Source organism: Drosophila montana, unplaced genomic scaffold (assembly GCF_035044405.1).
Source record: "Drosophila montana isolate Dmon_TW-CO22-7 unplaced genomic scaffold, ASM3504440v1 contig_3733_1, whole genome shotgun sequence".
Lineage (NCBI taxonomy): Eukaryota > Metazoa > Arthropoda > Insecta > Diptera > Drosophilidae > Drosophila > Drosophila montana.
In genome coordinates, this window is record NW_026998620.1 from 6,129,382 (window position 1) to 6,156,118 (window position 26,737).

The 26,737-nt window shown below is 40.3% G+C and overlaps 2 protein-coding genes across 2 annotated transcripts; one reads left to right on the plus strand and one right to left on the minus strand.

The window, feature by feature from the left end:
* Window positions 1–134: 134 nt before the first annotated feature.
* Window positions 135–7,671, plus strand: Nasp (Nuclear autoantigenic sperm protein). The gene is made up of 5 exons (XM_064694911.1): window positions 135–292; window positions 5,637–5,961; window positions 6,024–6,640; window positions 6,698–6,975; window positions 7,039–7,671. Exons 2-5 carry the CDS (start codon window positions 5,660–5,662, stop codon window positions 7,336–7,338), a joined length of 1,497 nt encoding a protein of 498 aa, XP_064550981.1. The 5' UTR covers window positions 135–292; window positions 5,637–5,659; the 3' UTR covers window positions 7,339–7,671.
* Window positions 1,239–10,009, minus strand: LOC135437058 (uncharacterized; the record flags this gene model as incomplete). Its single annotated transcript, XM_064694884.1, has 4 exons — window positions 1,239–2,422; window positions 2,494–2,631; window positions 7,764–8,006; window positions 8,677–10,009. Coding segments are annotated over 4 exons (1,995 nt in total), but the record flags the coding sequence as incomplete, so codon positions are not given.
* Between the last annotated feature and the right edge of the window lie 16,728 nt (window positions 10,010–26,737).

Sequence of the window (26,737 nt, forward strand, 5' to 3'; positions counted from 1 at the left end):
AATTTAATGTATAGGGACACATACACCTATACTTCCTAATTTGAGCGTATATTTTGTCACATTTGTTAGGGCTATTTTTTTTGTGCTATCGATAAGTGTGCAAGCGACTTGTTTGTTTCGGCAATATGACCATAAACATTGCCATACCTATCGATAGACAACCGATAGTTCCTCTGTCTTCTTTAGCATTTCGCGGTGCTAGCTCGTATATTTTTTGCAAATAAACGAAATTAAACTGCTAAAAAGTGTGCAGACCTTACAAATTATCAAAACAACGACACTCAACACACAGGTAAGTGTCAGTTAAATGCCAAAATACCTATGCAGCCACTTGAAATAGGAACACACGGATTCACGCATACATTTACATTCGGGCATGCGAATTTGCGAATCTCGTGTACAAAACGCCATTAATTGTCGCAATACCATTTACTCTCCGAATATGCGAATGGTTTTGTAGTTCTTGTGTTAAATAAATGTCCGTTAGCGTTACCGGTGTGTGTCTTTTTGCGCGGTTGCAGTGGCTGGCGGCGAATGGCGGGCTCACACACAAACGCACAGGCGCGTTGAGACGCGCGCACAAAAACACACAGACACGCACGCACTCACACAGGTGAATGAACTTTTTTGCGTTGTTTTGTAATCTCGATCTTTTTGCCGAACACACACATACCTATAGGAATGTATGTACACCATTCCGCATGCATGTACGTACATGCATACATATTTAATTGTTTACAGTGCGTGTTAATTAAACAACTCCAACCATTTTGTCTTTTGGGCTCATGCAACTCCTCTCCCCCGGCCTAAATCCAATGAAGATCCTCGAGCCGAGCGCCCGCTCACCCCCGCAGCTGCAATTCGCACTTTTATTGATCTTGGCGTTCTCTTTGTCGAAATTGTCGCACATGTTTTCTTCAATGTTTTGTAATTTTTTTTGCGAGTTCATTTGCATATTTGTTTAATTTGTTTCCACAGCAGCGGCTGCAGCAGCAGCAACTGCCAGGCACAGTGTTAATGAACCTGCGTTCGCGTTTTCCCTGATATTTTAACAATTTAATACATTTTTTCGCCCAACTCAGCAGATGTGTCGTCTGCAGGCGGTAAATGGTTATTAATAGATCGAACGCCCACGCGTTCCATTTTCCAAGCCCGAAAAAATAGAACAATTTATGGTTTTAAAAGAAACTGCATTTTTTTTTGTATTTAAATAATTTTAAATAATATAATTTGGTAAGTTTTTTTTGTTAAGGCGAAGCGTTTGCATAAAAATACACTTGTTGGTTTTATAAGAACATATTTCAGTTGATGCTCTTAATACACAAATACAATAAGTTTAGTAAACCATAGTTTATAGCACTCTATGAATAGTTTTGATAGTTGTATTGGTTTAACCCATTCTTTTTTGTATTATTTTGTTATTTTTTTAAGCAACAGTACCGCAGAACTACATTATTTTTCGGCCCATTAACTTGTGATAAGCTAGAAATTGCTATGCAAGCGATATTGTTACTAGATAAGAGCTTCGAAGCAAAAGCCGTGTTTGGGTATTTGTAAATAGATCCCGAACATTTTCAATTCTATATAACAAATGTTTTTATGGCCTGTATAATGTGTGGTGTGTAGAGTTCTTTCGTGTAAGAGTTGCTCAGTATTTAAATATAATGTATACAAAATTTGCATAGATACGGAGAGAGAGAGAGAGACAGAGAGAGTATCGTAAATTTGATTTACAATAAGTGTAAGATATAGTTTTATAAGTATAAGTTAATGTATAAGTATAAGTATACGGTATAATATAAGAACAAGGCAATTGATTCTGTTGCGGTTTCATATTTTTGGTACATTTTCCAACACTGATAACTGAGTAGAGGGCGCGCATTCAAAGTAATCGAAATCAACCGTTTAATATGCAGTGTGGAATTTCGAGAGAGACAGATCAGGGATTAGTTTTTAGTGGGAGAAGTGGAGATTCAAAGTATGTATTTGCCTTTGCCCCTATGCTCCGCTTGCCGCGTCGACGATGTGGCGCCCGCCAGCAGGAAACTGGCGCTGCCGCTGCTGCTGTTACTGTTGGTGCTGCCGTAGCTGCCATAGTAGCCGTCATAGCTGCCATAGCCGCTGAGCGGCAGGGCGTTTAGCTAAATCATGAGCGCCGAGAAGGGGTTATACCGCATGATCTTTGACAGCAGAATCCATAGCACCGACGTAATGGCGCACAACACAACGCCGCCCCAGCCCAGATCCAGACTCCACGAAGTTAAGAATACGCGAGCGCCCAGCAGCGGTTTGGCCATAATAGCGACTCCGCCCGGTCGCGCCACAATCCCATCGACGGTGCCATCGTAGTCGCTGTCCAACATCGGGCGTCCCTGCTGCCGCTTAAAGTGTATTATCATCAGCGTGAACAGCGCAAACAGAGCTGCGAACAGAGAGAACAGTAAGTTAGGATCAATTTATTTGATTGCGGGTTGGGCTTCCCCGGTTGCTTACCCGCCAGTAGATACATGACGCCCGTAATAAGGATGGCGCTTATTTGGCGCTGACAGACGCCAAAGGCGCCCACCAAAGCGGCGCTGCCCAGTATGATGAGGCAGACGAGTGAGCAGGATATGGACAGGTTTTGCATTCCTGTTCGATCAAAATCAAATTTTAATTCATTGCACATCATATTCGATATAAAGTTTAAACACAATATCCGCTTGGGGGCATTATTTACAAAGATTGAGGAAACATAAATGATGGAATGTCATGCAGAGCAAAAGCCAATAGCTGCTGTTGTGGATAAAAGCTCAGGGTTATATACAGATATGTGTCGATGGTGGTAGATGTTGTGCTTTGAAGCATGTTCCCTGAAGTAGATGAACAAGCCCGACCTTAGAGGGGATACTCTACTTATGTCATGAAATATGTAACGCATATAAGGAGGCATCTCCGAACCTAGAATGTATATTTATTTATTCTTGATCAGTATCAACCACCGAGTACCAGGTAGTACATACATACGTAGAACACGTTCGGATCGAACCACTGTCGGTCGAAATTTAGGCTTTTGTTTAAAATTCTTCTATCAATATAGATATCCTAACCAAACTTTATTAATTTTCCTGACTTGCTTACATTTGAGTATAATATTAATAAAATCCGACAACTATATCATATAGCTGCCATAAGAAGGATTGGTCACAAATTAAGTTATCTCTTTTTATTTTTTTTTAAAGATATATTATTCAAACTTTGCATTGACGTTTTCTGCCATACTGTACACATATGAGACAAATCCTTCTGACTATTTCTAGTTATATCATATAGCACTATAGAAATAATCTTTCGAAAATGTTCTGCTTTTCAAGATTGCTTTACCAAATTAGGCAATTACGTGAGCCGTATCATTTTCTGGACTAAATTCATAATTTTTTAGTCAACATTTATTCGATATTAAAGTTAAGCTTTACAGTTTAAATATTGCATGCAAAATTCTTCTAATGGGCATTCCTATTAGGCGAACATTTTCTCATATTATATGAACAATTTATAAAGCGGACTACCCCAATTAAAGAGGCACGCCTCTGAAGGTCTGCATTTGTTTCGGAATTACTCTAGTGAGCATTGAGCCAAGTGTTATCTGATGAATTTCATTCGATGTTCGCTTTTTTTTTGTATCTAACTTTTCTCCCGTATCGATGTTCATTTTTCTTTTACGTTGCTCATGGGCTTTTGAGACCTAAACCTCTCTATGCGCGTTTTATTTCAACTGTCGCATAATAGCCACAATCATGGCACTAGTAAAACCAATTACCCAATGCAATACACAGACTGTGCCAATTAAAATCCTACCACGCTGGGGGACAAAACAAACTCGCCTAAAAACCAAAGTGGCAATTGCGATTTACAGAGCTTCGTGGTTTACGGGGCGAGCAGCCGCTAGCCAAACCACATGATGACCTATTTTTTTGGATTTTTTATATTTTTTTTTTTTTGGGCTTTCTGCTGTCCGCTCGCACGAGCGAAGGGCGCCTGACATCGAGCTGGGAAGGGGCACACGTGTGCGCTTCGATATCGACTGTGGTTTGGCGCTTAACTTAGTTACCAACTGCTGGTAATTACTGTATGCATGTATTTGATGTCATTGTCTGAATGGTTACAAAGGTTTCACGGACGCTTTTTGTGTTGCACTTTTGGATGCTTTCCAATACCCTCTACCCGTTGCATGTGGGCTAAAGAAGGTTGTATGATTTTGTGTGCTTGTATGTTACAGGCAGAGAAACAGAAAAACAAGTAAATTTGACTCCATCTGTCTATCTAGAGACTAGAATTTTGGAAAGTAGGTCCTTCTTTTGCCCATGCAGATCTAATTTTTCAAATGATGCTCATGCCTTTTTCATAATTGATAAATTGATCGATTTTCAATTAGGAATGTTTTCAGAGAGACCACGAAATTTAAGAATATATATATAATATGACATCTCGGTGCTGGGTAATTGGGTGTCTTCTAGTCGAGCACGCCCGACTAAAGTACTTTTGCTTTTTTTCTGCTTAATGTACTCAAAGGATTTGGGGCAGATTCGGAATCTTTCCATTGGGGATTTGCGTTAATGACTTGTGAAATGTGCGGGCAGCGCGAGAGCAGGCGAACTTTTTAAGCCACTATGGATGAGGTGAATCAGTGAGCCAGATAAATGAATATATGGTATATGCTGTGAAAGTTGTGTCTGGGCAGTAAGCTGAGTGCGTTACGAATGCGAGAAATACGAATAAAGTGTATTATTTATTAGCGTTCTCGCCGGTCTCTCTACATACATCGAAGGTGACGTCTAGGGCACAATCTCTACATACGTTGTTAGGTTGTGTTGGGAGCAGGGAATTTATGTGTGGAATCAAAAGATTAAGCGCAAATCTATCATGTGTTAAGCTAATTAAACTTAATTGAGGTAGTCAAAAGTTAAAATAGGTATTTAAAAAATTGAAAAATGTAATTAACTCCTTATTTACACCTAAATACTATAAAAAGAAATAGTGCTCTAGATGGAAGTGTCTGACTACGGAATATCCTGCATCTGGTTGCCTCTATAGATACAAAAACGCAAATACAGACACACACTCTTTTGCTTCATATTGTAAGGCGTTTAAGTTGAGGGGAAAAAATCCTAGAGTGTGTGCGCAGATAGAAAGTACAATTTCCACAATTTGTCCCGACAACACAGACATTACGCACATTGATTTCTAGAAAGGGAATTGATTCTAACCATTTTCTGGCAAACATCCAAAATTGCAACAGCTGCTTCCAAAGTCATTCAGAACAAACATTCTCTGATATACATAAAGATAGTATGAAGTTTCTTATCCAGCATTTACTTAGTTGGCTGAATGGGCCGCAACATGAAAAATGGGGCCGTTGTACGTGTTGAGACACCTCGATGTGAAGAACGTAGATAAGTTATAGGTTGTATGACCGTTTTTGTAGTGGGAATCGATTGCATAGACGTATGAAGTCAGTTGTTGTGGCTTCCCATCTGTCCGCAGTTGGCGCGAACTACAGAAACAATTTGGGAGCCACTTGCATTCGCAATGTTATTAATTTGATCCCAGCAAATATATAGTAATATGCATAAATTAAGCATTCTCCCTCTTTACAGTTTACTTCGCAAGGAACGCCGAAATGTCCGCCGAAGCTGAAGCAATTGTCACAACGGCTGCTGCCGATGCAGCGCCAGAGAAGGCAGCCATCGAGCCCGTCGCTGCGGACACCACGCCCGACAAGGTGCCTTCAGATGTTGCTGTCAACCCGGAGCAAGTGCGTGCCGAGAAGATACTTAAGGGCAAGGAGCTGTTTAGTCAGGGATCACGCAACTTTCTGGTAAAGAGCTATGACGAGGCGGCCGATGAGCTGAGCCAGGTGTGCCAGCTATACGAGGAGGTGTATGGCGAGCTGGCCGATGAGCTGGGACAGCCACTATTGCTGTGAGTGGGTCGAGAATTCAGGGTTGTGACCGAAATAACTTGAAATTTGTTTCCCTTTGCAGCTATGCCAAATCGTTGATTGCGATGGCGCTGGATGAGAACAAAGTGATCGATGTACCCGACGAGGCAGCCGATGACGATGAAGAGGATGTGGACGAGGAAGACGATGAAGAGGGCGAGGGTGAGGGCGGGGCGAATGGAGATAAGCCAGTTGTGCCCAAAGCAAACGGAGCCACAAATGGTAAAAAGCTGGAAAGCATCAAGGAAGGTGATGCCGACGAGGCCGATTCCACGGGCGATGCCGGTCAGTCTAAGCCAGACGAGGCAGCCGGTAGCTCTAAGCCTCCCACGGGAGTGGATGAAGTGAGCAGCAGCAATGGGAACGCTGCCGCTTCAAACAACGAGGATGAGCGTCCCAGCACTTCTAATGGCGAGGTGACAGCCAGCACCAGCAACGGTGCACCAGCGGCAATGGATGTGGACCAGGCCGAGGAAGAAAACGAAGAGGGAGAAGGTGTTAGCGGCAGTCTTCAATTGGCCTGGGAGATACTCGAGGCGGCGGCCAAGATTTTTTCGCGCCAGGGTCTCAGCGGCTTGCCTTATCTGGCTGATGTGCAAACGGAGCTGGCCAACATCGAGTTCGAGAATGGTATTCTGGATGCGGCACGCGAGGATTACGGTAACAGATCAAAGCAATTGTAAATTAGAAGTCCATTCATTATTTAATTACTTGCAGAGAAAGCTTTGAAGATACATGCGGAGCTGCCCAATAAGAATCGTCGTGCGCTGGCCGAGCTGCACTACAAGATCGGGCTTACCTATCTGATGCAGCAGCTTAACAAGGAGGGCGCCGCAGCTCTGCGCAACTCTAGCGTGCTTATTGAAGAAGAAATTTCCGAGATCAAGAATAAGGAGAACCCAACCGAGCGGGAGAAGAACAATATGCTGGACTTGGAGGAGACCAGGCAAGAGATTCTGGTCAAGATTCAAGAGATCGAAGAAACACAAGCACAGGTAAGTGGCAAAGAAACTTGAATTGAAATGATGTTAATTTTAATGCATATCTAATCGTTGCAGACAATAGCAGAGGTGCGCGCTGCTTTGGACAGCTACATCAAGCCCATGAGCAGCAGCAGCAACAACGGTGGGGATGCAGCTGCCTCCTCATCGACAGCCCGTGCTGGTGATACTGTTGCCTCCAATGGAGCTGCGTCCAGTTCTTCATCGGCCACAGCGTCTGCTGCTTCCTCGTCGGCCATCAGCAGCAGTTCGAACAAACCCACAGACATCACGCATCTGATTAAACGTAAGAAGCCCGAAGAGCCCAGCTCGGAGGCCGAAGCTGTCTGTTCGCCTGCCAAGCGTGCTGCTGTTTAGGAGTCGCTCGAAGACTGCACATTCCAGTTAAATACACACAAAACACACACTCACACATGCACACCAACAACACCAATACATCAGCTACTTAAAACTCACACAAACATACTTATACACATGCTTATCCTTCCCCAATCTTCCTATTTAAGATTATGCTATTTGTTTTTGCTGTTTACTACAATCATTTTCTATAAGTCTGTAAAATTACAATCACAACTAGTGCTAAGTGCTTACATAAAATAATGTTTTTATACTATTTAAAAGAGAAAACGGTATCGAGAGCAATACGAATGAATCAATAATAATAAAAGCAAAATTGCCTCAAAACGAAAATTGTTAAACAAAGTGTGTCCAAACGAATATGTTGTGACTCAAGAGCTGGATTATAGATTTGGTTCGGGCAGGATTGCGCCCATAATACGTACTCAGATGCGGCTGCAGTGTGATGACCTGTGACTCACTGTGCTGCCAATCGTTGCGCTGCTCCTCGCCGCGCGCGTTCTCCATGGACCCGGCTAAGTAGTTGACACACGGCGGTGCACCGCGTGGAAACTTTGGATTGCGGCGCAGCTCCTGCAGCTGCTGAATGGGCAGATCGATGCACAGCGTCCAGATGCCGCCGTGCATTGGCACCAGAAAAACGGAATCGCGTCGAAAGCGATGATCAGCTATAAAGTAAAAAGTATAAAATGATATCAATGCAAATTTTAACAATGTCGAGTATTATGCAATCTTAAATTATAAAATTAATTCATTGAAACATCTTTAAATCCTTTCAGGGAATTCTAGTTTCTACAGCGAAATGTCGTAACACATTTAGGGAGACTTTGATCTTTGTTCAAATTAATTTGAGGGGTGTTTCCCAATATTCGCAAAATTCATTCTTCCTTGGTGGAAATGTGGGTCAAAGATTTGGTGGGTAATGTTTCGAGCTTAAATTTCTACCCATGGATAAAAATTAATTTAAGACGTGTTTCACATTTTCTGCGAATTCTGGAAGCTTGAACTTTATTGGGGAAGTCTTAAGTTTTGTCCGATTGGCTCAAAGCTCGAAAGTTTTTCGGATTTAAGATTTACGACCCAAGACTAACATTGTTAAAACCCGTTGATTCCGACTTTTGTTTCTTTGTTTTAAGGACCTTAAGACTTTATTTTTGAACTATCCATGTAAAATTTAGCTTTAGGCGTAGAGTTAAAGATAGTATAATGGGTGAAAAAGTTTAATCTAAAATTTGAAGTACACAATTTTGCACGGACCAGGCCGGGAAATACCCGCTAGTATATATAAATCACAATGAAAGTCGAGTAAAAAAATCGATAGATAAGCTGAGAACTTACCCCTTTTATCTGACTTAAGCATAGCCACCTGGTCATTCAGAAGCCATTCCAGATGCAGACCCGATCGATTCGAGTAACGATCCAGACTGTTGCGATCCCATGTTACGTGCTCCCAGTGATCAGTCATGATGGCGGCACATAACATGGCCGTGGCGCTGGTGGTCATTAGCAGCGTGACGAAGAGGAACAGGACGGGCGGTGGGCCCATGCAGCAGCTGGAGCAGCAGGCGCTACCACCAGTTCCACTGCCCATGCCCATGCCGTCCATTTGTGAGCTGAGCGATGTGGATGTCTCCAAGGCGACGGCGCCGGCGCTGCCGCTGCCCCTGCGCTGTATAACCTTGGCGCAGCTGTTCTGCCTGAGCAGGATGCTGTTGCTCCTTCTCAGACTCTCGACGGCGGCAGCTGCTGCCGCTGTGGTCGCTGCGTTGCCGGCCGCGTCAAACTGCAAGGAGCCGCCCACCACGGACGAGGGATGCTCATAAATGCTGTTGCGCCGACTGGGCGCAAAATAGTAACATGTGGTTTGTCGGGGCGTGACCTCCGTTAGCTCTGGTCCGCCCGGTAGCTCCTCATTGCTGCTGGAGTAGACAATCGATTGCTTGAACTGATTGGAATAACAGTTCTGCTTGAACGGCTGCGATAACGGCTGTGCCGGTGGCTGTTGCACGTAGAGCGCCTCGTAGTCACAGTGATGCGGATTCCGATAGATAACTGGCCAGGAGCGCGTCGTCTTCGAGTTGTGGCTGTAGCTATTGGTCGTCGGGTTGTGTATTGCGCCCGTTATTGTGGCAGCGGCGCAGCGCTCCTCCACCAGCGGTGTCAGCTCGTTGGGCGGCTCAATGTCGCCCAAAGACTGTTGCTGTTGCTGCTGCTGCTGCTGCTCCTGATCCTGCTCGTGCAGCTGCTGGCGCTGCTGCTCTTGCTCCTCTAGCTGCGTGGTTGTCGCCAGCTGACGCTGCAGCACATTCTTGTTGGCGCCGCTGCCACTGGCCGACCAAGTGACTGGCTCCGTTGACAGCAAGCTGAAGTCCTCCTCCTCGACCAGAGTGGCGCTGCCCGCGGCCAAGCCTAAGCCTGGCGAGAAAATGCTGTTAGCAGATGGCTGTGACCGGCTGCGCAGCAGCGTTATGTGTTTGTTCGGTGCTTCATGTTGTTCTTGTTGCAGTTGTAGTTGCTGCTGCTGTTGGCTGACGCTGGTGGGCGATGTGATGCTCACTTCTGGCACACAGCGAGCGGTCACCTTGTAGCGACTGCCGCTGCCAACGCTGACGCCGACACCGACGCCGAGGCCGACGCCAGCGCCGGAGCCGGCGCCCTTGGCCCGCACCAGTCATAAATCAGAGCTGTCGCGTTTCTTGATCTTGTTCAAGCTCATGTTGTTGTTCGTGGTGGTTGTGGCTTTTTGTGGCTTTTGGTGGCTTTTGGTGGCGTTTGGTGGTTGCTTGCTTGCTTGGGATGTTCTGATGATTGCTATTGAAGGTGTTGCTGTTGTTGTTGTCTGTTGTTTGTTGTTGTTGTTGCGTTTACTAAATTGTGTGCGGCGCCTAAAAGTCTACTATGCAAAATGTAACTTTGCTTGTGCCACAAAAGAAAACTACGAGCGGCGTTTGTTCTTGTTGTTCTTAGTTTCTTTGTTGTTTGTTGTTGCTTTTGTTTAACGCTAGTATATGTACCAATTTACAGTTATGTTTTTGATTTTTGAGTTTGATTTTGTTTATGTTATTTTGTTATAACTATTTTTGTTTTGTTTTCAGATGATTTCTCTTTTTACTACGTTTTGCAAATTGCTTGTCTTAGCTTGAAGCTATAAAAAAAAGAAAAGAAGTAGAGAAAACAAATGTACAACATGAGTTTTGAAAGAGTTGAGAGAGTTGAGTCTAATACAAATTTACACATAGATCAGCGATATAATCGCAGATAGAGAGATATATTAAGGTGGATGCTAAAATCAAAGCGCCTAAAATGCGTGCGAGGGAGATAGCGCTAATGAACATGCAACATGCAACATTGACTACATTGACTACATATATTCACACATAGAAATTATGATATACATATTGACGTATGAAATACAAATTATATTATAGTTACATATTAGACGAGGCTTAATTTCTATCAAATCTAATAAGATTCCAGTCTGTGGTCTTGTCGGTGGAAATGCTTTATAAAAGGAGATAAAGTATAAATAATAAAATGAAAAAAACAAGCGAAATTGCTGTTGTCAGGAATTCTCTTCTAGGTTTTACCTAGTACATCCAGATGTCGTTACAGGCATTCCAACTCCTTCTTATACAAACATCCGCTCTTCTTTCTCTTCTCTCATTTATTCCATATTATGGTTAATGCATATCTGAAGAAGTTTGTGTTTATTTGCCGATCTATATCAAATTTCCAGGGCTTAAAATACGAGCATCCAAGTGTGTTTGTATAACAAAGCCTTTAAGATGGGAGATTAGGAGGACGTGTCCAGTAAAATATTCCTAATCAATATAAATTATACCAGGACATTCATACAATATGGCGTTTGTAGCCATTTTATTAAATGAAAGAGGAAAGAGGAATTTCTGGGAACGGGAAGTCTTTAATTCTAATAGTCTCTAAGAATAGACATAGGTTAACGACTAGATCAACTTTATGGAGTCGTAAATGCCTCCTGCTGTCTGTCGCATACATTATTATTAAACCATTTTTACCAATTATACCAAATACCAAGTCTTATTCCTTTATATGTGATACATCCCCTTATTTTGTAGGGCATGACCCATTGTTACCCTTATAACAAATATATATATTTTATTCCTTAATATATGTTATATTCCCGTATTCTTATGTAATGCAGATTTAATAAGCATTCACCAAAAACATTTAAGAATCAATTCTGATATAAGGATGAAGCAGAGGGCAGAGGAAACTCAATTTTCGCAAAAGTTCTTGTTTACCAGCTTAAAAGCAAATCAATTTCATGTATTAAGGAATCACGTGAATCACAAGTGAATCATAAATCCCATCGTGCTTACATCAAAAATGCAGTTTTATTACATGCAAATTGGATTATCTTTTGGTTTTCTGAAGTGTCTACGCGAAGTGTAATAAGGAACTTAATTGCATTTGCAATTCCAAGCACAATGACCCGAAACTAATTCAATTTGATGGTGCCAAAAACTTTATTCGCGAAACTCGCGTAATTCAGAATTTCAATTATGTGCTCGGGCCCCAACAGACCGGGAGCCACCGTGTCCCGAATCCGGGGAATGTTTGTGTGCTGCATTTTGCCCGGGAGCCGCAGAACCTCAACGCTGTGCGGACATCCGGACTGCCTATGAGGTGGCCTTCCTTTCACCTTCCACCGAGGCCGCAGACCCCGGTTGCAATTTACATTTTGCCCAGATAAATGGATCAGGCTATATATATGTTATATTCGCTGGCTACTTAGCCACGTACCTTGATGGAGCAGGTGTAGAAGCATGTTTTGGGCCCCAACCATCTGTCATAGTTATATATGCCAGCAGTATCTGTATCTGTATCCGGAAGGCCATTCCCGTGCATTCCCGTATGTGTATGTTGGTCAACAACTGGAATCGCAATTGCGAGCGGAATGCCGCATATGTGGTTCGCCTTGCGTTTTTCGTTTAATGTAATAAAAGTATTTGCGGCAGCTCTGGTAAAACCAAATAGTTCTCGGTTTAATATATATTTTTTATTTGTCTTATAAATTTATTAACGCTTAAAACTTTTTCCACTTTAATATTCTCTGGTAGGGTTTTTTACGGCACAGCCCGGTGCTATACGGTCGAGAATAGAGAAATTTTAAGTTATTCGATTCTTTCCTAAATTAAGGATGTTTGGAATTTCTGAATCAGCTTTTAATGCATTACATTTTTCTACCAAAATATCTCTCTTAGTTTTTTTGGTTTTTTTAATAGTTATCGTCTGAATATCTAATAGCATTTTTTTAACTTGCTCTCTGTGTGCGAAATAAAGTTTTGCAGTACGGGGCTTTCATGCCACGGCCATGTCCATCTCTTTTGCCTGCCATAGAAGTTAAGCCGGGAATTAAAATATTATGGTAATACTTCCATGACAGCCAGATGGACGCATTTTAGATACTCAATTATACATTTAAATTCTGCCTTTAATATTTATTTCTTAAATAATTGTATAGGAAGTGAATGGTGAAATTTCGTTATCCTAATTATAGATCTTATTATACCCTGAGCTCATCGAAAGTGGGTAAACAGGGTATGCAACTTTGTTCAAGTAAAATCCAACCCATAAAGTATATACATTCGTAATCAGGACGACGAAGTGAGTCGATCTAGCCATGTTCGCCTGTTGGTCTCTTCATCTCTCTCCGCGTCCATCTGCACCGATTCAAAAATACATTCTCATATATTCTTGTATAATAAACTAAAAATATTTTTTCGATATGGTTTCCCATTTGTAAAATGTCGATAGATATCGATTTTGGATACGGCTATCGAAGCATAATTCGAAAATTATAATAGTTAAATACATTTAGGTCTAGGTTTTTGTATAGTATACATAGATTAAATTTATTAATCTTTTTGGATCAGCTCGCCATAATTAACCAAATTTAAAAAAAGGCGTAGCCTTGCGTTTTTGAATATACGCCATTTCTGTCCTTAATGCCATAAGGATCAGACTTTAAGCACCGAAGCTATTCATTGTATTGTATTTCCAATATTGCGGGAATGTGGATAGAAGAAGCACAGCCTCTGCGCATCAAGCAGCGTATGTGTGTGTGTGCATTTGTATTTGTGTGTGTGAGTCTATAAGAAAGCTAAAATGTTCGTAAAGGAAGCTCGTCACGGGGTTCAGGCTATCTTCTAGTAGGGCACTCCTGACTAGAGAACTCTAGTTCTTGGCCCAAGATTGATAGATTGTGTGGAAAACACGGCTCAGTTTTTCTTTATTATTTAGTTGGCAAGAAGTTGGATGCCTGTCGAGATATAACATTAACGGCAACCTGTAGGTAACAACTAATTAAAAAGTGGTTAATATACCACTGCTAATTGCTAGTTGCTGGTGGGGTCAATGTGGGGTCAATGCGACTGACATGCTGACATGCTAAAGGTTGCATCGCCCGCTGCACTGTCAGTTATCAAACGTGTTGCACTGCCTTGTAATCCGCACCGACGTTCGAGGTATTTGGTGGCAAGGGCTGCAAAGTTCTTCATTTTAGTTGGCTTAACATTTATGACACGGCTTCCTGTGGCAGCCGCATCTCAAAAGTTGCATGTGTCAGCTACGTAGCGGTAAAATTACTCCTCATCAATGGGCAGTAAAGTATCTCTCGGTAATTAACCAGTAAAGCGACTTTGGTTCAACTTTTATGTTGGCACCTTGATGGGATCTCAAAAGAAACAACTTGGTATATAAAGAGAAACAACCGGGCGTATGCACGTTATTGTTAAATAAAAATTAACTGTTATTTACACTAAAAAAGTTTGTAACTAGCAGAAGATAGCATTTTGAGACCTAAGAAGGTATACATATTCTTGATCAGGAAGAGGAACTAAGAAGTCTGCCACCGGCTAGAAAATTAAAATATTTATTATTTTATATGCTTTGCAAAATTAGCTTCTAATTTTTTTGTTAATACCTCAACCCATTTAAAAAATATCGATAAATATCGATTTTGATATAATTTATAAAGATCTAGATATACAAAATTTGGTAACATATGTATAAAGAGTTGGCTTATTTAACTTTTTGATACTTGCTCCCCTTCCAATAAAATTGTAAAGTTTTTAAGTGTACTTTAATTTTTAATTTTATATATTACCTGATCCATTTATATGGTCGTGTGTCAAAAAAGTAAAAAGTGTAAATGGCCAAAACATTTGTATAAGGATCGGTCTATAAACACCGAACTTATTCAAGATTTCATTTCCCAAAGCATGGGCCAAAGGAAAGATTTCAGTATGTGTAGTTTTGAGTGTGTAGGGATAGGGTATCACTCAGTCGGGCACTCCCACCTAAAGCACTTTCTTTTGTTTTGTCTGCTTATCGGCCAATCTGTCTGTCAAATGTAGCTAATCTTCCTGTTATATACATGATTAGATTATATTTATTTTCGCAATTATCCTCTCTGATTCCATAATCTTTTATAACTCGCGGCTGAAAGTATTCGAATGCAATATTCAAACTCGTATTTCCCGCATTTCTATCAATAATTTCAGTGTGCAGCAGCCCGAAAATGTGCTTTAAAGTATTATTTGCATCTCACGTGAGGGACATAGGTCCTGGCCTGTTAGCTGCCGAGTACGTGAGGTTGTCTCAAAGTGCCACAGCTCGTTCCAGGACACATCGCAACGAGCTATTCGCTCGTTCGCAGTTTGCTAAATTTTTAATGAAAACAATATAAAATGGCAGGCAAATCTGTTGCCTGTTTCCATAATTGATGGGCGAGTCACCTGTGCGTGACTCTGGTTGGCCAACAGGTAAGCCAGCCTTTGTCAGCATCATCATCATGCTCGAGGGCAGCTGGAATCTTGACGCAAATTAATTAACACGTGTGCACGCAGTTGCTCAAGGTTGCATGCTCTATGCACTTGGCTCCTGCTCTGCCGACAATAACTCGATTATGTCGACATTAACATGCTATCTGTCACCTGGCAGCCAAGTGAACCAACCAAGTCAGCAGCAGCAGCAGAGAAACTGCTCAAAGTCACAGAATTACGCAATGCAATTTGGAGCCACACACACACACACTCACACACACACATGCATACACAATAGCTGTGAGTGAGTTGCAAAAGTTTGCAGTTGCCTGGATACTCAAAAGAGGGCGAGAGAACTTTGTCCTGTTTCTGCTCCTGCTCCTGCTCCTGTTGCAGGAGTCGAGAACAATTTACAGTGTTTACGCTTCTAATGAGAAAACGGCATAGAAAGTTTTGGCGTAAACGAACCCGTAGATGCCCTCAACAAAAGCCTTTTCTGCTGTAAGCCGTAATGCGGATTAAAAGTTATATAACTGCGTTTCCAAATTTCCAATTTTCGACTATAAATTAAAGCCCCAACGCAACGAGCTGCAACAGCAAAAGAATGAATGGCCTAGAAGTGCTTTTATAAGTATTTAATTCCAGCTGATTGGCAGCTATATAATACAGTACTCCGATTGGATACAACAGAATGACGGACCAACGTTAAGTTTTCCGACTTCAAAGCATAGAAACAGACAGACGTTTATGACTATATCGAGTCTAGAGTTGATAATGTTCAAGAATTGCTGCTCTTAAAAGGGGTCGGAAAAATCTCTACAATAAAGCTAGCTGAACTGGAAAAAGAGATTCAGTAAACAATTTTTATTGAAATTTAAAAAAATACTTTTTCAATTAATTAGTTTAATTAATTTTCAAATTAAGCGAATGCTAATTGAAGTAACTTTGATGCTAAAATATATATTGTCTCATCTAATGATGATGATTGGCTAGAAGATATCCCAGGTATTTATTTAAAAGAAATTATGCATTTCTTCGGCACACGGAAGACTTAATAGCCTTATAGACATTTCCCTTGCGGGTAATAGAAATAAAAAATAAAAATATTTTACCATACAAAAACTAATTTTTCGAACGATTGTTTCTTTATAATATAGCTTTATAATAAAGTAGTGCAATCTTGATTAGATTTGGCTCGTATAAAAGCAAAATATATTAATATCAAGAGATCAAGATATCTCTATACATGAAACTGCTTTTCGATCTTTCGTTCCTATGGCAACTTTGTGATATAGAAGTTCGATCCGACCTGCCTCCAACACAAAGACGGGCCTGAGACTGGGATGCTTATCTAGAAAATTTATGTGTGGTCGAAGATGTCTCATTCTATGCGTTACAAATTTCATGACAACATTATAACACACGCTACAAGGGTATAAAAGGAGTACTTTAGTCGAGACGGCTCTCAACCCAGACACACCTTCTTATTTCCTTCTGTATATACATATACAAAAAGGAACACACACACACACACACACTCAAGCATGCAAGCTGCGCCTTATGTGGAGAGGCTGTGCTTATTCTTCCCTCAGTCTTACACTATGAGAAATGAATTCTTGTTTAACTTCGATGTTTCAAGTTCGATGCATTTTTGAAGAGCTTAAATATGCCAGTTAAGAAATATATGTCTATATATGCCAGCGATATTTTCAATTTTCTGTTGGAGGGAGACATTTAATTTAAGTGGAGTAATCTGAAATATCTGCAAATACCTATCTGATCAATGTACTTTGTCAGAACAAATAATAGAAGGACTTTCATTTAAAACTTCAAGTGTCTGGCTCTCTATACTTACAATCATACATATCGACAGAAAGACGACCATGGACCAGATCGACTCGGCTTCTGATGATTAACATATATATGTATGCCCTAGTCTGTTTGTTACAAACATAATGTTTTTAACTTATCCATATTCAATAGGTTCAGGCTATATATATAGACACAATTTGTAGTTTTTTTTTAGCACGTGCAGGGTTTTAACTAGACCAACTTTGTACAACATGTGCAACAATTGCTGGTAGACTTGTGGAAAAGTCAGTTTTCTCTTTTCGAGTACTGCGGCATTTTATGCATGTAATTAAAGTGGCACTTTATTACGCAAACACACACACAGACACACACACATGCTCACATACTATATGCACACTCATGCAAGTGACAGGCGAGCTGATTGCGCATTTGTTGTGTGTTGTTGTTGTTCTCGTTGTTGTCACTGTCGTGTTGTTGTTTTTGTTGTTGTTGCCTTGGCAACGCTTTATTCGCTGCTGTTGCCTTGACAATTAACGGCGGCCCAACATTTTTTTCTTTTGGTTCAGCTACCCTCCCTTCCCCCTCAAAAGGGGTCACCCCATGAATTAGCCGAGGCAGACAAAGTCACTAGTTAAGGGTCCCCATGTCACGTCGCCCCTCCCCTCCCCGCCCGCAGTCAACGTGCAGATGACGCAATGCAAATGGGAAATAATACGCGTACATACTTCAAGCGAAAATTCGTTGCCTACTTTCGGGCGTCGCCATGAAAAGTTGCTTTATAAGTTTTATTTATGCGGCCCCGCAGGCTCCTTGCACTTTCAATTTAAGCAAACTAGAGAGGAGATTTCGCAGCTGATTTTAGTTGGGAACGTGCTCTAGCCCAGGTTCCCGGGCCATTGCAATATTGTTGCCAAGTTATTTATTTGGTGTCTTGGCCGTATCCCAAGCATAAAACTGCACGCCTGCGAATTGCCAAGCTAATTAAAACTTATTTCGAGGAATTTGTAGTTAAGTATGAGCATAAGTCCGCCTGGGGGAGCTCTTATGGAAATGATACTGGAAATTTGTGGAAATAGTGCAAATAAATCTTTAAGAAATATAATAATACTCTTAATGTGTTTGTGTTCAGCTGCTTCAAGAGTTCTAACAAACCTACGAAACAAAGAAAACTTTTTTAAAGAAAGAATTCAAGAAACCAAAGACTGTTTATATTAAAATCGCCCTTTATGCAGCAGCTGGGCTTCTTCTTTCCGCAGGCCCGTGCTATGGGTAAAACATTCTTGGTTAACTTCCATGTTTATAGTGCGATTCTTTTTAATTTTTCAGGGCGTCAAAACGATGCACAACTGTGTGTATATTCCAGCGCCAATCTCTATCTTTAGAAATAATTTCTTTTCGATTGTGTGGGAATGAGATGTCTATCAAGGGAGTAAAATATTCCTAATTTGTGAATACTATACGAGAACCTACAAAACACATTTTGGCTATCTAGTTTTTATCATTTTTGAATTATGCCATGTCTCAAAATCGAAATATAAAACTGTTCTGGTCATGGTCTATTAGAATATATATAGAAAGTTTCAAGTATGACGGCCCAGATCGACTCAGTTCTCCGTGCTGATCAAGAATATCTACACTCTGGGGGATCAAACAAGTTTCCTTCTGCCTGTTGAACACATTTGCTCAAATCAATATCCATTTCGTATCTAAATTTCATATCCACATATATCTAAATGACTGCAGGGTTAATAATTACATTATCAGATGTGCTCCATAATCTAGCGAGGCGTATTATCATTAAGTAAATGGGATTTGCAGCAAATGCGCAATTTGGTGAAATTACACTAAGGCACATACTAAATCTAATGCTCTTGGCCTAAATAAATAGTTTGTCTCTTGAGCGATATGGCAAATACACACACACACGCACACACACACACACATTCATATGGAGAGTGTTTTCATGGCAATGGAAAAAGTAAACAGCGACAATAACTAGATAAAAGCAGTTAATTCTACGAACGCACGCACACACAGAGATAGATATTTCCCTTCGACAGTCTTGCACAGGCATTGGATTATAATTTCATTGGTGTGTGTTGCTTTGTGTGTGCCTGTGTGTGTGTGCGTGTGTGGGCGGTAAACTGTGTCAGAGTGCTGCAAAAGGCTGCCATTAAATTTAAGTGGCCAGTGGGAGCCACTGGAGCTTGGCTCGTGGTCCGCAACGAGATGTGACAACGCAAATTGCGAACTAATTGCAGGCTTAGAGAGCAACGGGATCTGACCGTATCCGGCCCGAGCAATTCTCGATTTGTTGCACACAAAACTTTCGCTCACATTGGCCCAGTTGCCGGACAGCTGCAAGCCCGGCTGCCTTGGCTGCCTTGGCCGCTTGCCCGGCATTGGATCACACTCGTGCAGTTGTTGGACCCAGTTCCGCCGACGAATTGTCGGGCAACGCGTCGTATGAGCAACGTGAAGTGAAATGAAATGAAATGAAAGTTACTTGCGTTCGCCAAAAATAAACGCATTCAAGGCCGCCATTTATGCACTTATTTCGGTTATTTATAACTAACTGGCGCCCCACATAAGAATTTATGCGATTTTTAACTATGGGCGCCTAGTTTTCCGATTCTCGTCTGCTTCCGCATCCGCAGAAGCCACCAAGTATCCCGCTTCAAGGCCAAAGCCAAAGCGAAAGTCGTTAAGTTTGCCAGAGTTTTGCTTAATGCGCAGCCAGCATGAACATTTCTTTTTTATGACGCCAAGTGCCCGAATTTTGAAGGAAAGGGGCGTGGCCGGCAACAGCCCTTGATAATCTCAGAGTACTTGAGGCCTTTAAATAGCGAATGCGGCGAATGACAGACAATGAAGCCGGAGACTGAAAAATTCATAAGCCTGCAGCACATACACACGTTACACTGTACAACATATTCCTTGCCTCCATAAAGTATTTAAGTGGAAAATAATTTGCAATTTTACAATTTTGGGAACACATTTAAGTGGTTTCCAAGACTGAATAAAAAGGTTTATCACTTGTGGGATCTCAGGCTTCGGTTTGATCCACATTTTTAAAATTTAACAATAGAGAATTTAGTTTAATGTTCATATTACTTGGTATATCTGTTTTTTTGTATACTCATTAATAAAGTTGAAGAGTATATTTTTGTTTAAAATAATTATTTTTATTTATATTCTTGTATATTTACGCGTCGGAGATAGCTCAAAATTTCCCACCCCCATATATCGGCCAAATCTCATCCGATTTTCACAAGGCTTGGCTCTTTGTTCATGGTTTGGTCGCTAGATCAATTTGGTATCTAAATCTGGCAACATTATTTTCGGTCTAAATTCATGTGAAAATTGTATCCTCAAATAGCCTATGCATAGGAAGAGACATTGTAGAGAAACATGTTTTTATTCAAATAAATAAATAATCTATCTTTTTGAGTTATTTTAATAAAATTTGTTTGAATATAACTTTTAAACTGTTTCCCTTTCAAGCTTATGGCATGACCTAACTTTTGATGTATTTTAATTAAACTTGATTGCAAATGAATATTAATGAATTTTTTTAAATTTTTAAACTGAGTGAAATTGCAATTCAAGAGGTTGCTAATTAACTGACCGGCATCGATAAGCGTACGAGAGCTAAGTGTGAAAATTTGAGAGCGTGTCAGACAGAGTATGTCAAGTGCAGAGCCAGGATTTAAAATCGGAATGCAGCTTGCTCTGTGCGGAAAACATGTTTGCCGGCAGCTGCCAACTTTGGTAGTGAATCACATACGTACTCTATAGCTTATAAAGTTATGTGGGCGGGCGGGTCTGGCGCTGATGTCAAAGCAACTGCTATGCGGGTCAATTTCAAAAATGTATATGGCCATCGCCAAGAGATGCCAAAGCACAAGCAATTTCCACAATTTCCAAGACCCGCCACTGACGGCATTGTCAGCAAATCCCCCAGGCAGCTGGCTGGCCAGCCAGCCCCAACCCCACAAACTCTTTGTCTTGTTTGGCAACACGAATCTTCACTCTGTGCGGGATTAGACGCTGCCATCCAGCTGGCTGCTTGGCTGCTTAGCCTGCACTCGCAATTTAAGAGCTCGAGGCCACTAAATGTCAAATTGAATATAAATATTTAAGCTTGTCGCCAAATGATGCAGCAAAATTTTTGACCTTCGCAAAAAGCTGTTGTTGTTGCAGTTTTAGTTGTTTTGGCTACTTTGTCGAGCAATCGATGGCAAAGCCAATTTCGCAGTTGACTTAGGACCTAATGCTAAGTATAAAATATGAATCATATTGTAAGCCACACACACACACGCAAACATAAGTATGCCGTCGCTCGCGAGTATGCAACAATTTTTGTTGCGCATATTGCGCATACGACACGTTGCCAGCCATCGAATTTTGTTATTTAAAGCGTAACTTTTCTATATGCAAATCGTCATGTGTATATATATATACATGAGTGTATGTGTGTGTGTCTGAGTAAATCGCACTGCATTTCATTGAACGAGCAACACATTAATATTTATATTCATGCGTGTATCGATGCATGTAAGCAGAAAATGATTTGTTTTCAGTTTTATTGTTTTCAGCAATTTTCACAATTTGCTAGAGTGGCAAACCGTTTTTATGTGCATTCAAGCTGAACTGATTGGCAGCGCATTTGGCTGTTATTTATGGGATTATTAAATTAAACAATATATCAAAAAAATTTGCATATTATTATGTAATTTTTTGTGCAATTTAAATAGAACTTTAACTTAATTTAATTAAACCAAATTGATGGATTTTTATTAAATGGTTTTAAAATGTTATAGATTAACAAGCATTTCGCAAAAGTTCTTTGCCTTTGCACAGCTGAACCCTCAACGGGTCACAGTTCAATTCGCCTGACGGTCCCATGCACAAATATCACGTATACGCTGTGTTGGCAAACCAAAAAGCCAATAACTTTAGCCTGCAACCAGCAGCAGAAGCTTAAATGGAGAACGTTTTTGTGCACCAAATGCCCGAGGGTTCGACTCTTGCAATCGATTATACGGAAACGCGATAAGCGACGCGACTGGAATTGGCTTTTGTTCCGATTGGAGACCCTGTTGGGGCTCATTGTCGGCCTTTGCATGCCGCACGCCCGTAAACCAAATTAAAGTTGCTACAGTGAGCTGCGAGCTGCAAGTGGCAGACAACAACAATCAGATTCGCCGGGCTGCATAATTATGCATAATTTCCGACTTTCTGGTCTAGAAGTCGGCGACAAGTCAAGTCGCAGCCATATGCCACAGCTGCGGCAGTCTGAAATTTACGGGCCCTCGAATCAATTTGCGAAATTGCGAAATTTTTGTACAGGGAGCGTTGCCTGGTTTCAACTGCGGTCACATTCCCCGTGGCTTTTGTCATATTCTATTTACAGTTTTGTGGCATTAGCCTGGATTTCATGTGTATATCAGGCAGTATTTCCTCACATTGCGTGTTGAATTGCGTTGCTGCAAGTGTCTATGTCGGTGCGATAATGACGTCAATCCTTAATTATTTACCAGGCAACAGTCAAATAAACCAACGTGTGTGGGCGTGTGTGCTTGTTAGTGTGCGTCGGCGCCATAACTCAAATACATATAATAGGCCCTTTATGCACATATTCAAGTTATAATGGAATTTTTCAGGAATCCCGATCAATAGATGTTCTGTAGTTAAATAGTTAAAGAACTTTTGTGTATTTGGCTTAGGCCTTTGGCAAATAACTCACAAAGCTGCAAACGTTAGTAAATTATGTAAAAAACAAGTAAGAGGTTTTAGTCAGGAGCTGCCGTCTAGGGGATACCCTGAACCCTCTTCTTCCGACAGGCGATAGGTATAAAATGAAAAATACTTGATATATATACTATTCTCGAAGCTACATGTCAAGTTTGGTGACTCTAGCTCATATTATTTGCCGAAATTGCTCAAAAAACAGGATTTCGATATTTAATTTTTATCGATTACTTGGAAACGGGGCAAGTTGTCGAATATCGGAAACAAAATCGATCTGCGCGGGGACTAGGAGGACCTACAGCTAAAATTTCAAGTCTCTAGCTCTTATAGGTTCCGAGATCCTTGCGTTCATACATACGGAAGGACGGACGGACAGACAGACGGACATGGCTAGATCGACTCGGCTGTTGATGCTGATCAAGACTATATATACTTTATGGGGTCGGAGATGCTTCCTTCTGCCTGTTACCTACATTTGCACAAATACATTATACCCTTATTACCCATTTTTAATGGGTTCAGGGTATAATAAGCTTAAAGAATTCTTTCTAACTAATTAATTTTACATTTTCTTTAAGTTTCATATTTTCTGTTTAGTTTGTTAGTTATTTAAGATAATATTATTTAAGTTAAGATAACCTGAAAGCTACCAGCATTGGTTAATAAATAAATAATAAATTCATTGAGTGAATTGATACTATTTACGCGTACAACGGGGCGTATGAAGTGCGAGATAAAACAACATTTGTGCAATTCATCGATTTGCTTTACTTTGTTTGACCCTGCATTTGTTTGTTTGTTTGTTTGCATAATTCAGTGCATTCGCCCAGTGTTTGTCTGTCTGTCTGTCTGTCCGTTTGGCCAATGAGGCGTCAAGGGAACAGGTAACAGAACCCAAAGTCAATCAATTCGAACCGAGCATAAAACAATTCCAATCAGCTGGCCAAGCACTTGTAGCACTTTAGATAACGATCCGGCCAATGTCTGCGTTTGTTTATCTTAAGCTCAGCAGGCGCGGTGTCTCTTTCAGTGTGTGTGTGTGTGTGTGTGTGTGTGTGTGTGTGTGTATATGTCATTGTGTGTATGTGTGTACGCTTCGAGCCAAATAACGCCATTTATCAGGCCCTTGGGCTCGTCCTTTATTGCTTGCCTGCGCTCATTTTTCAAGCAGATTTCACTGCGCCTCTATATAAGCATTCGGCATAGTATATTTCCTGACAGATTTCGATATACATATATATATCTGGTATATTGAATTTCAAGGCACTTGTTCTGCCAATCTGCAAATGCGAATTTCGAATTGAGCGGTGCGCAAAAGTTTTTCACCCATCAGCTAAACCAAACAACGTTTACACAAAAGGACAAAGGAAAATTTCAACTTTGGCCAACAACTGAATGATGCCAGTTGTTCATGTTTTTGTTCCCTTCCCTATCGGGTGCAGTGTGGGGCGTTCAAATGAGGAGCTTGCCTAATGAGACCGGGTTCAAGAAGGTTCGCTGCAAAAACTCTTTGCACTTTTTTAGGGTTTGGCAAATGTCTGCGTTCCTTACTTTAAGGTCTTAAGGGTGTTTAAAAATAAAGCAACTTTTAAAATGTAGTGCTATAGACAGCACAAAGACACAAGAATATCTCAAAACCTTCGCTCGTCCAGCGTTTGTCGCCGAATATCCGTCCTAACTTTAACATTACAATGCGATCACAATTTTGTGAAAAAGTGTGAAATTCTCTCAAGCGAATATGAACAAAAATCGTAGAAAATGAGTTTTTTTCTTTTAGTTTTAATTTTAATAAGTTCCAATCAGAACTCAAGTTTTTTCTATAATGCTCTTAGAATCAAGTTTGTCGCCTGGTTTGTATAATAAACAGTATTAAGAATAAGAGAAAAAAAAAACGAAATAAATAAATAAAAACTTAGTTAAAGTCGCATCGAATTACGGAATGAGTTTAAAGCCGATCGGAAGGTAGGCAAATACGTTTCATACATCCATTTCCGCTTAATTTCCACGCGTGCGAGTGGAATTATCCAAAAACAACCTTATGAATTGGGTAACAAGTAAATTCAGATTTCCAGCGCCTACTGATTGGGCCTTATGTCGTCAGACATTCAGTCAGTCAGTCAGTCATTCAGTCAGTCAGTCATTCAGTCAGTGATTCAGCACAAACAGTTTTTTATATATAGATGTATGTAAATATTTGCTTGAGCATAATTATATTTTGGCTGAACATGCGACATTTCTGGCTTAATTTAAAAGCTTTTACGCAGTAATAATAACACAAAAGCCACATTAACAAAAACAACATTAAAAAAACAACAACAACAACACGGACGAAAAACAAGAAAAATTTGAACTTTGCCAAGTTTTCATTATGCAAATTGGGCAAAGGTGGCCGGTTTTTGGCTTTTTTTCTTCCTCTTAGACACCATTTATAATTCGGCAAGAGGCAGAGGCAAAAGTACTTGCATATATTTTGTGTAATATGCATAAATATGTGAAAATGTGCATGTTTGTGTGCTAAGCTAATTGAATAATAATCTACTTGGACGGATCCCTGGAGCTAAATTGTGTATTTATTTTTGTCAATCGCTATTTATAAAACTGTTTACCTGGACTGACTGACTGATTGATTAAGAAAGCCATTGTTAGATATATGAAGCGGAAATTTTGACTTTAGTTAAATGAAGTTAAATAAGTGCGCACTACGACAGGGTTATGTGAAATTCCATTCACAGGTGTGGAAAATGGGCGGAAACCGAAAACAATTTTTGTTAATCATCCGTTTGGCATCAAAATCAATTTCACAGAACTTTCTCCAAATTCACTTCAGACCTGTTCCGGTCTTTTCGTAAAAATTCGCTCGGCTGGGTAGAAAATGGAGCTCAAAAGTTGTCTAGACAAATGTTTTTCTTTTGTCAGATTTGCTTTCAATTTCAAGTGGTCCTCCTATTTTTCAGCTTTGTACATCTTTTTTGTGCTGTAAGTCAAGTGTATAAATGAATGCCACTCTATCTACGACAAATAGAGAACAATCAAATAATTCTGAGTGTTTATGAGAATATAATGGTAGGTACATATTTATATTTATATTGTATATTGTAAAAGAAAATATGTATATATATAAATATATTACACTGTTTGTCTTGACTTTCACTTAACGGACTACAATTTACAATATGCGTGAAATGGGTAGAAATAATGGTAAAGCACTTGGCCAGGGCAAAACCCAGTAATATCTGCCAGCAATTAGTATATGTTTGTTGAATAGTTATTGTGTAAAAAGTATTATCAATTAAAAGTAAAATAAAAAATATTATGCGGCTCACATTCTGTTCAGCACGGCAGCGTACCAGATGCCGCCCACACCTAAGCTAAGCTTTTGGTTGAAATTGTTGTCATGTCACGTGACAACATTGCGCAATAAATCACAGCTGGTCGACCTGATGTAAAATGCCTGCAAAGTCTATACAAATAAATTGCACGACAGTCGGATAAAGTTGTCCAAGAGGATTTTAATTAATTCGCAAAGCTTTTAATCGCCAAGCGCTTGGCCCCCAAAAGCAGGCAATATTTTTAATTCTTTTGTCATACAACTGATTTATGGCTGACTAAAGCAATCGCATTGTCAAGTGTGCTGCCAAGGCCTATATACATACTTGCATATGCATATAAATCGATGCATACATATCTGCATATAAGGGTACACTCAGAGAAAAATGCATTTTTTTATTCATTACTTATTTCAATCTCGCTTCTTTGAAAATATCCACAAAGCATTGCATTCAATTTTAATTTGGGACTTTTGGAAGACTATATTCAGATTGTGATAAAAACTTATTTCTTATTACAGATATTTGGTCTTTACTTCGGTTTTTTTGAAGAAAAGCGTCAATATCAGTTAAAGATTTGTTGTTACTTCAACTTAATATCTTATTCCGTTTAGATATTGTTTTTGATTTAAAAAATAATAATGTTCATATAATTTAGCAAACTGCATCACCTTCAAGAGCTTCAGGTGCAAACCTTCATCA

Excerpts from the sequence above, each read along its gene's own strand:
- Nasp (XM_064694911.1), top strand. The coding sequence starts at position 5,660 with ATGTCCGCCGAAGCTGAAGCAATTGTCACAACGGCTGCTGCCGATGCA. Across the intron at positions 6,641-6,697 it reads TGCGGCACGCGAGGATTACG|AGAAAGCTTTGAAGATACAT; the intron begins GTAACAGATCAA and ends AATTACTTGCAG. Across the intron at positions 6,976-7,038 it reads TCGAAGAAACACAAGCACAG|ACAATAGCAGAGGTGCGCGC; the intron begins GTAAGTGGCAAA and ends TAATCGTTGCAG.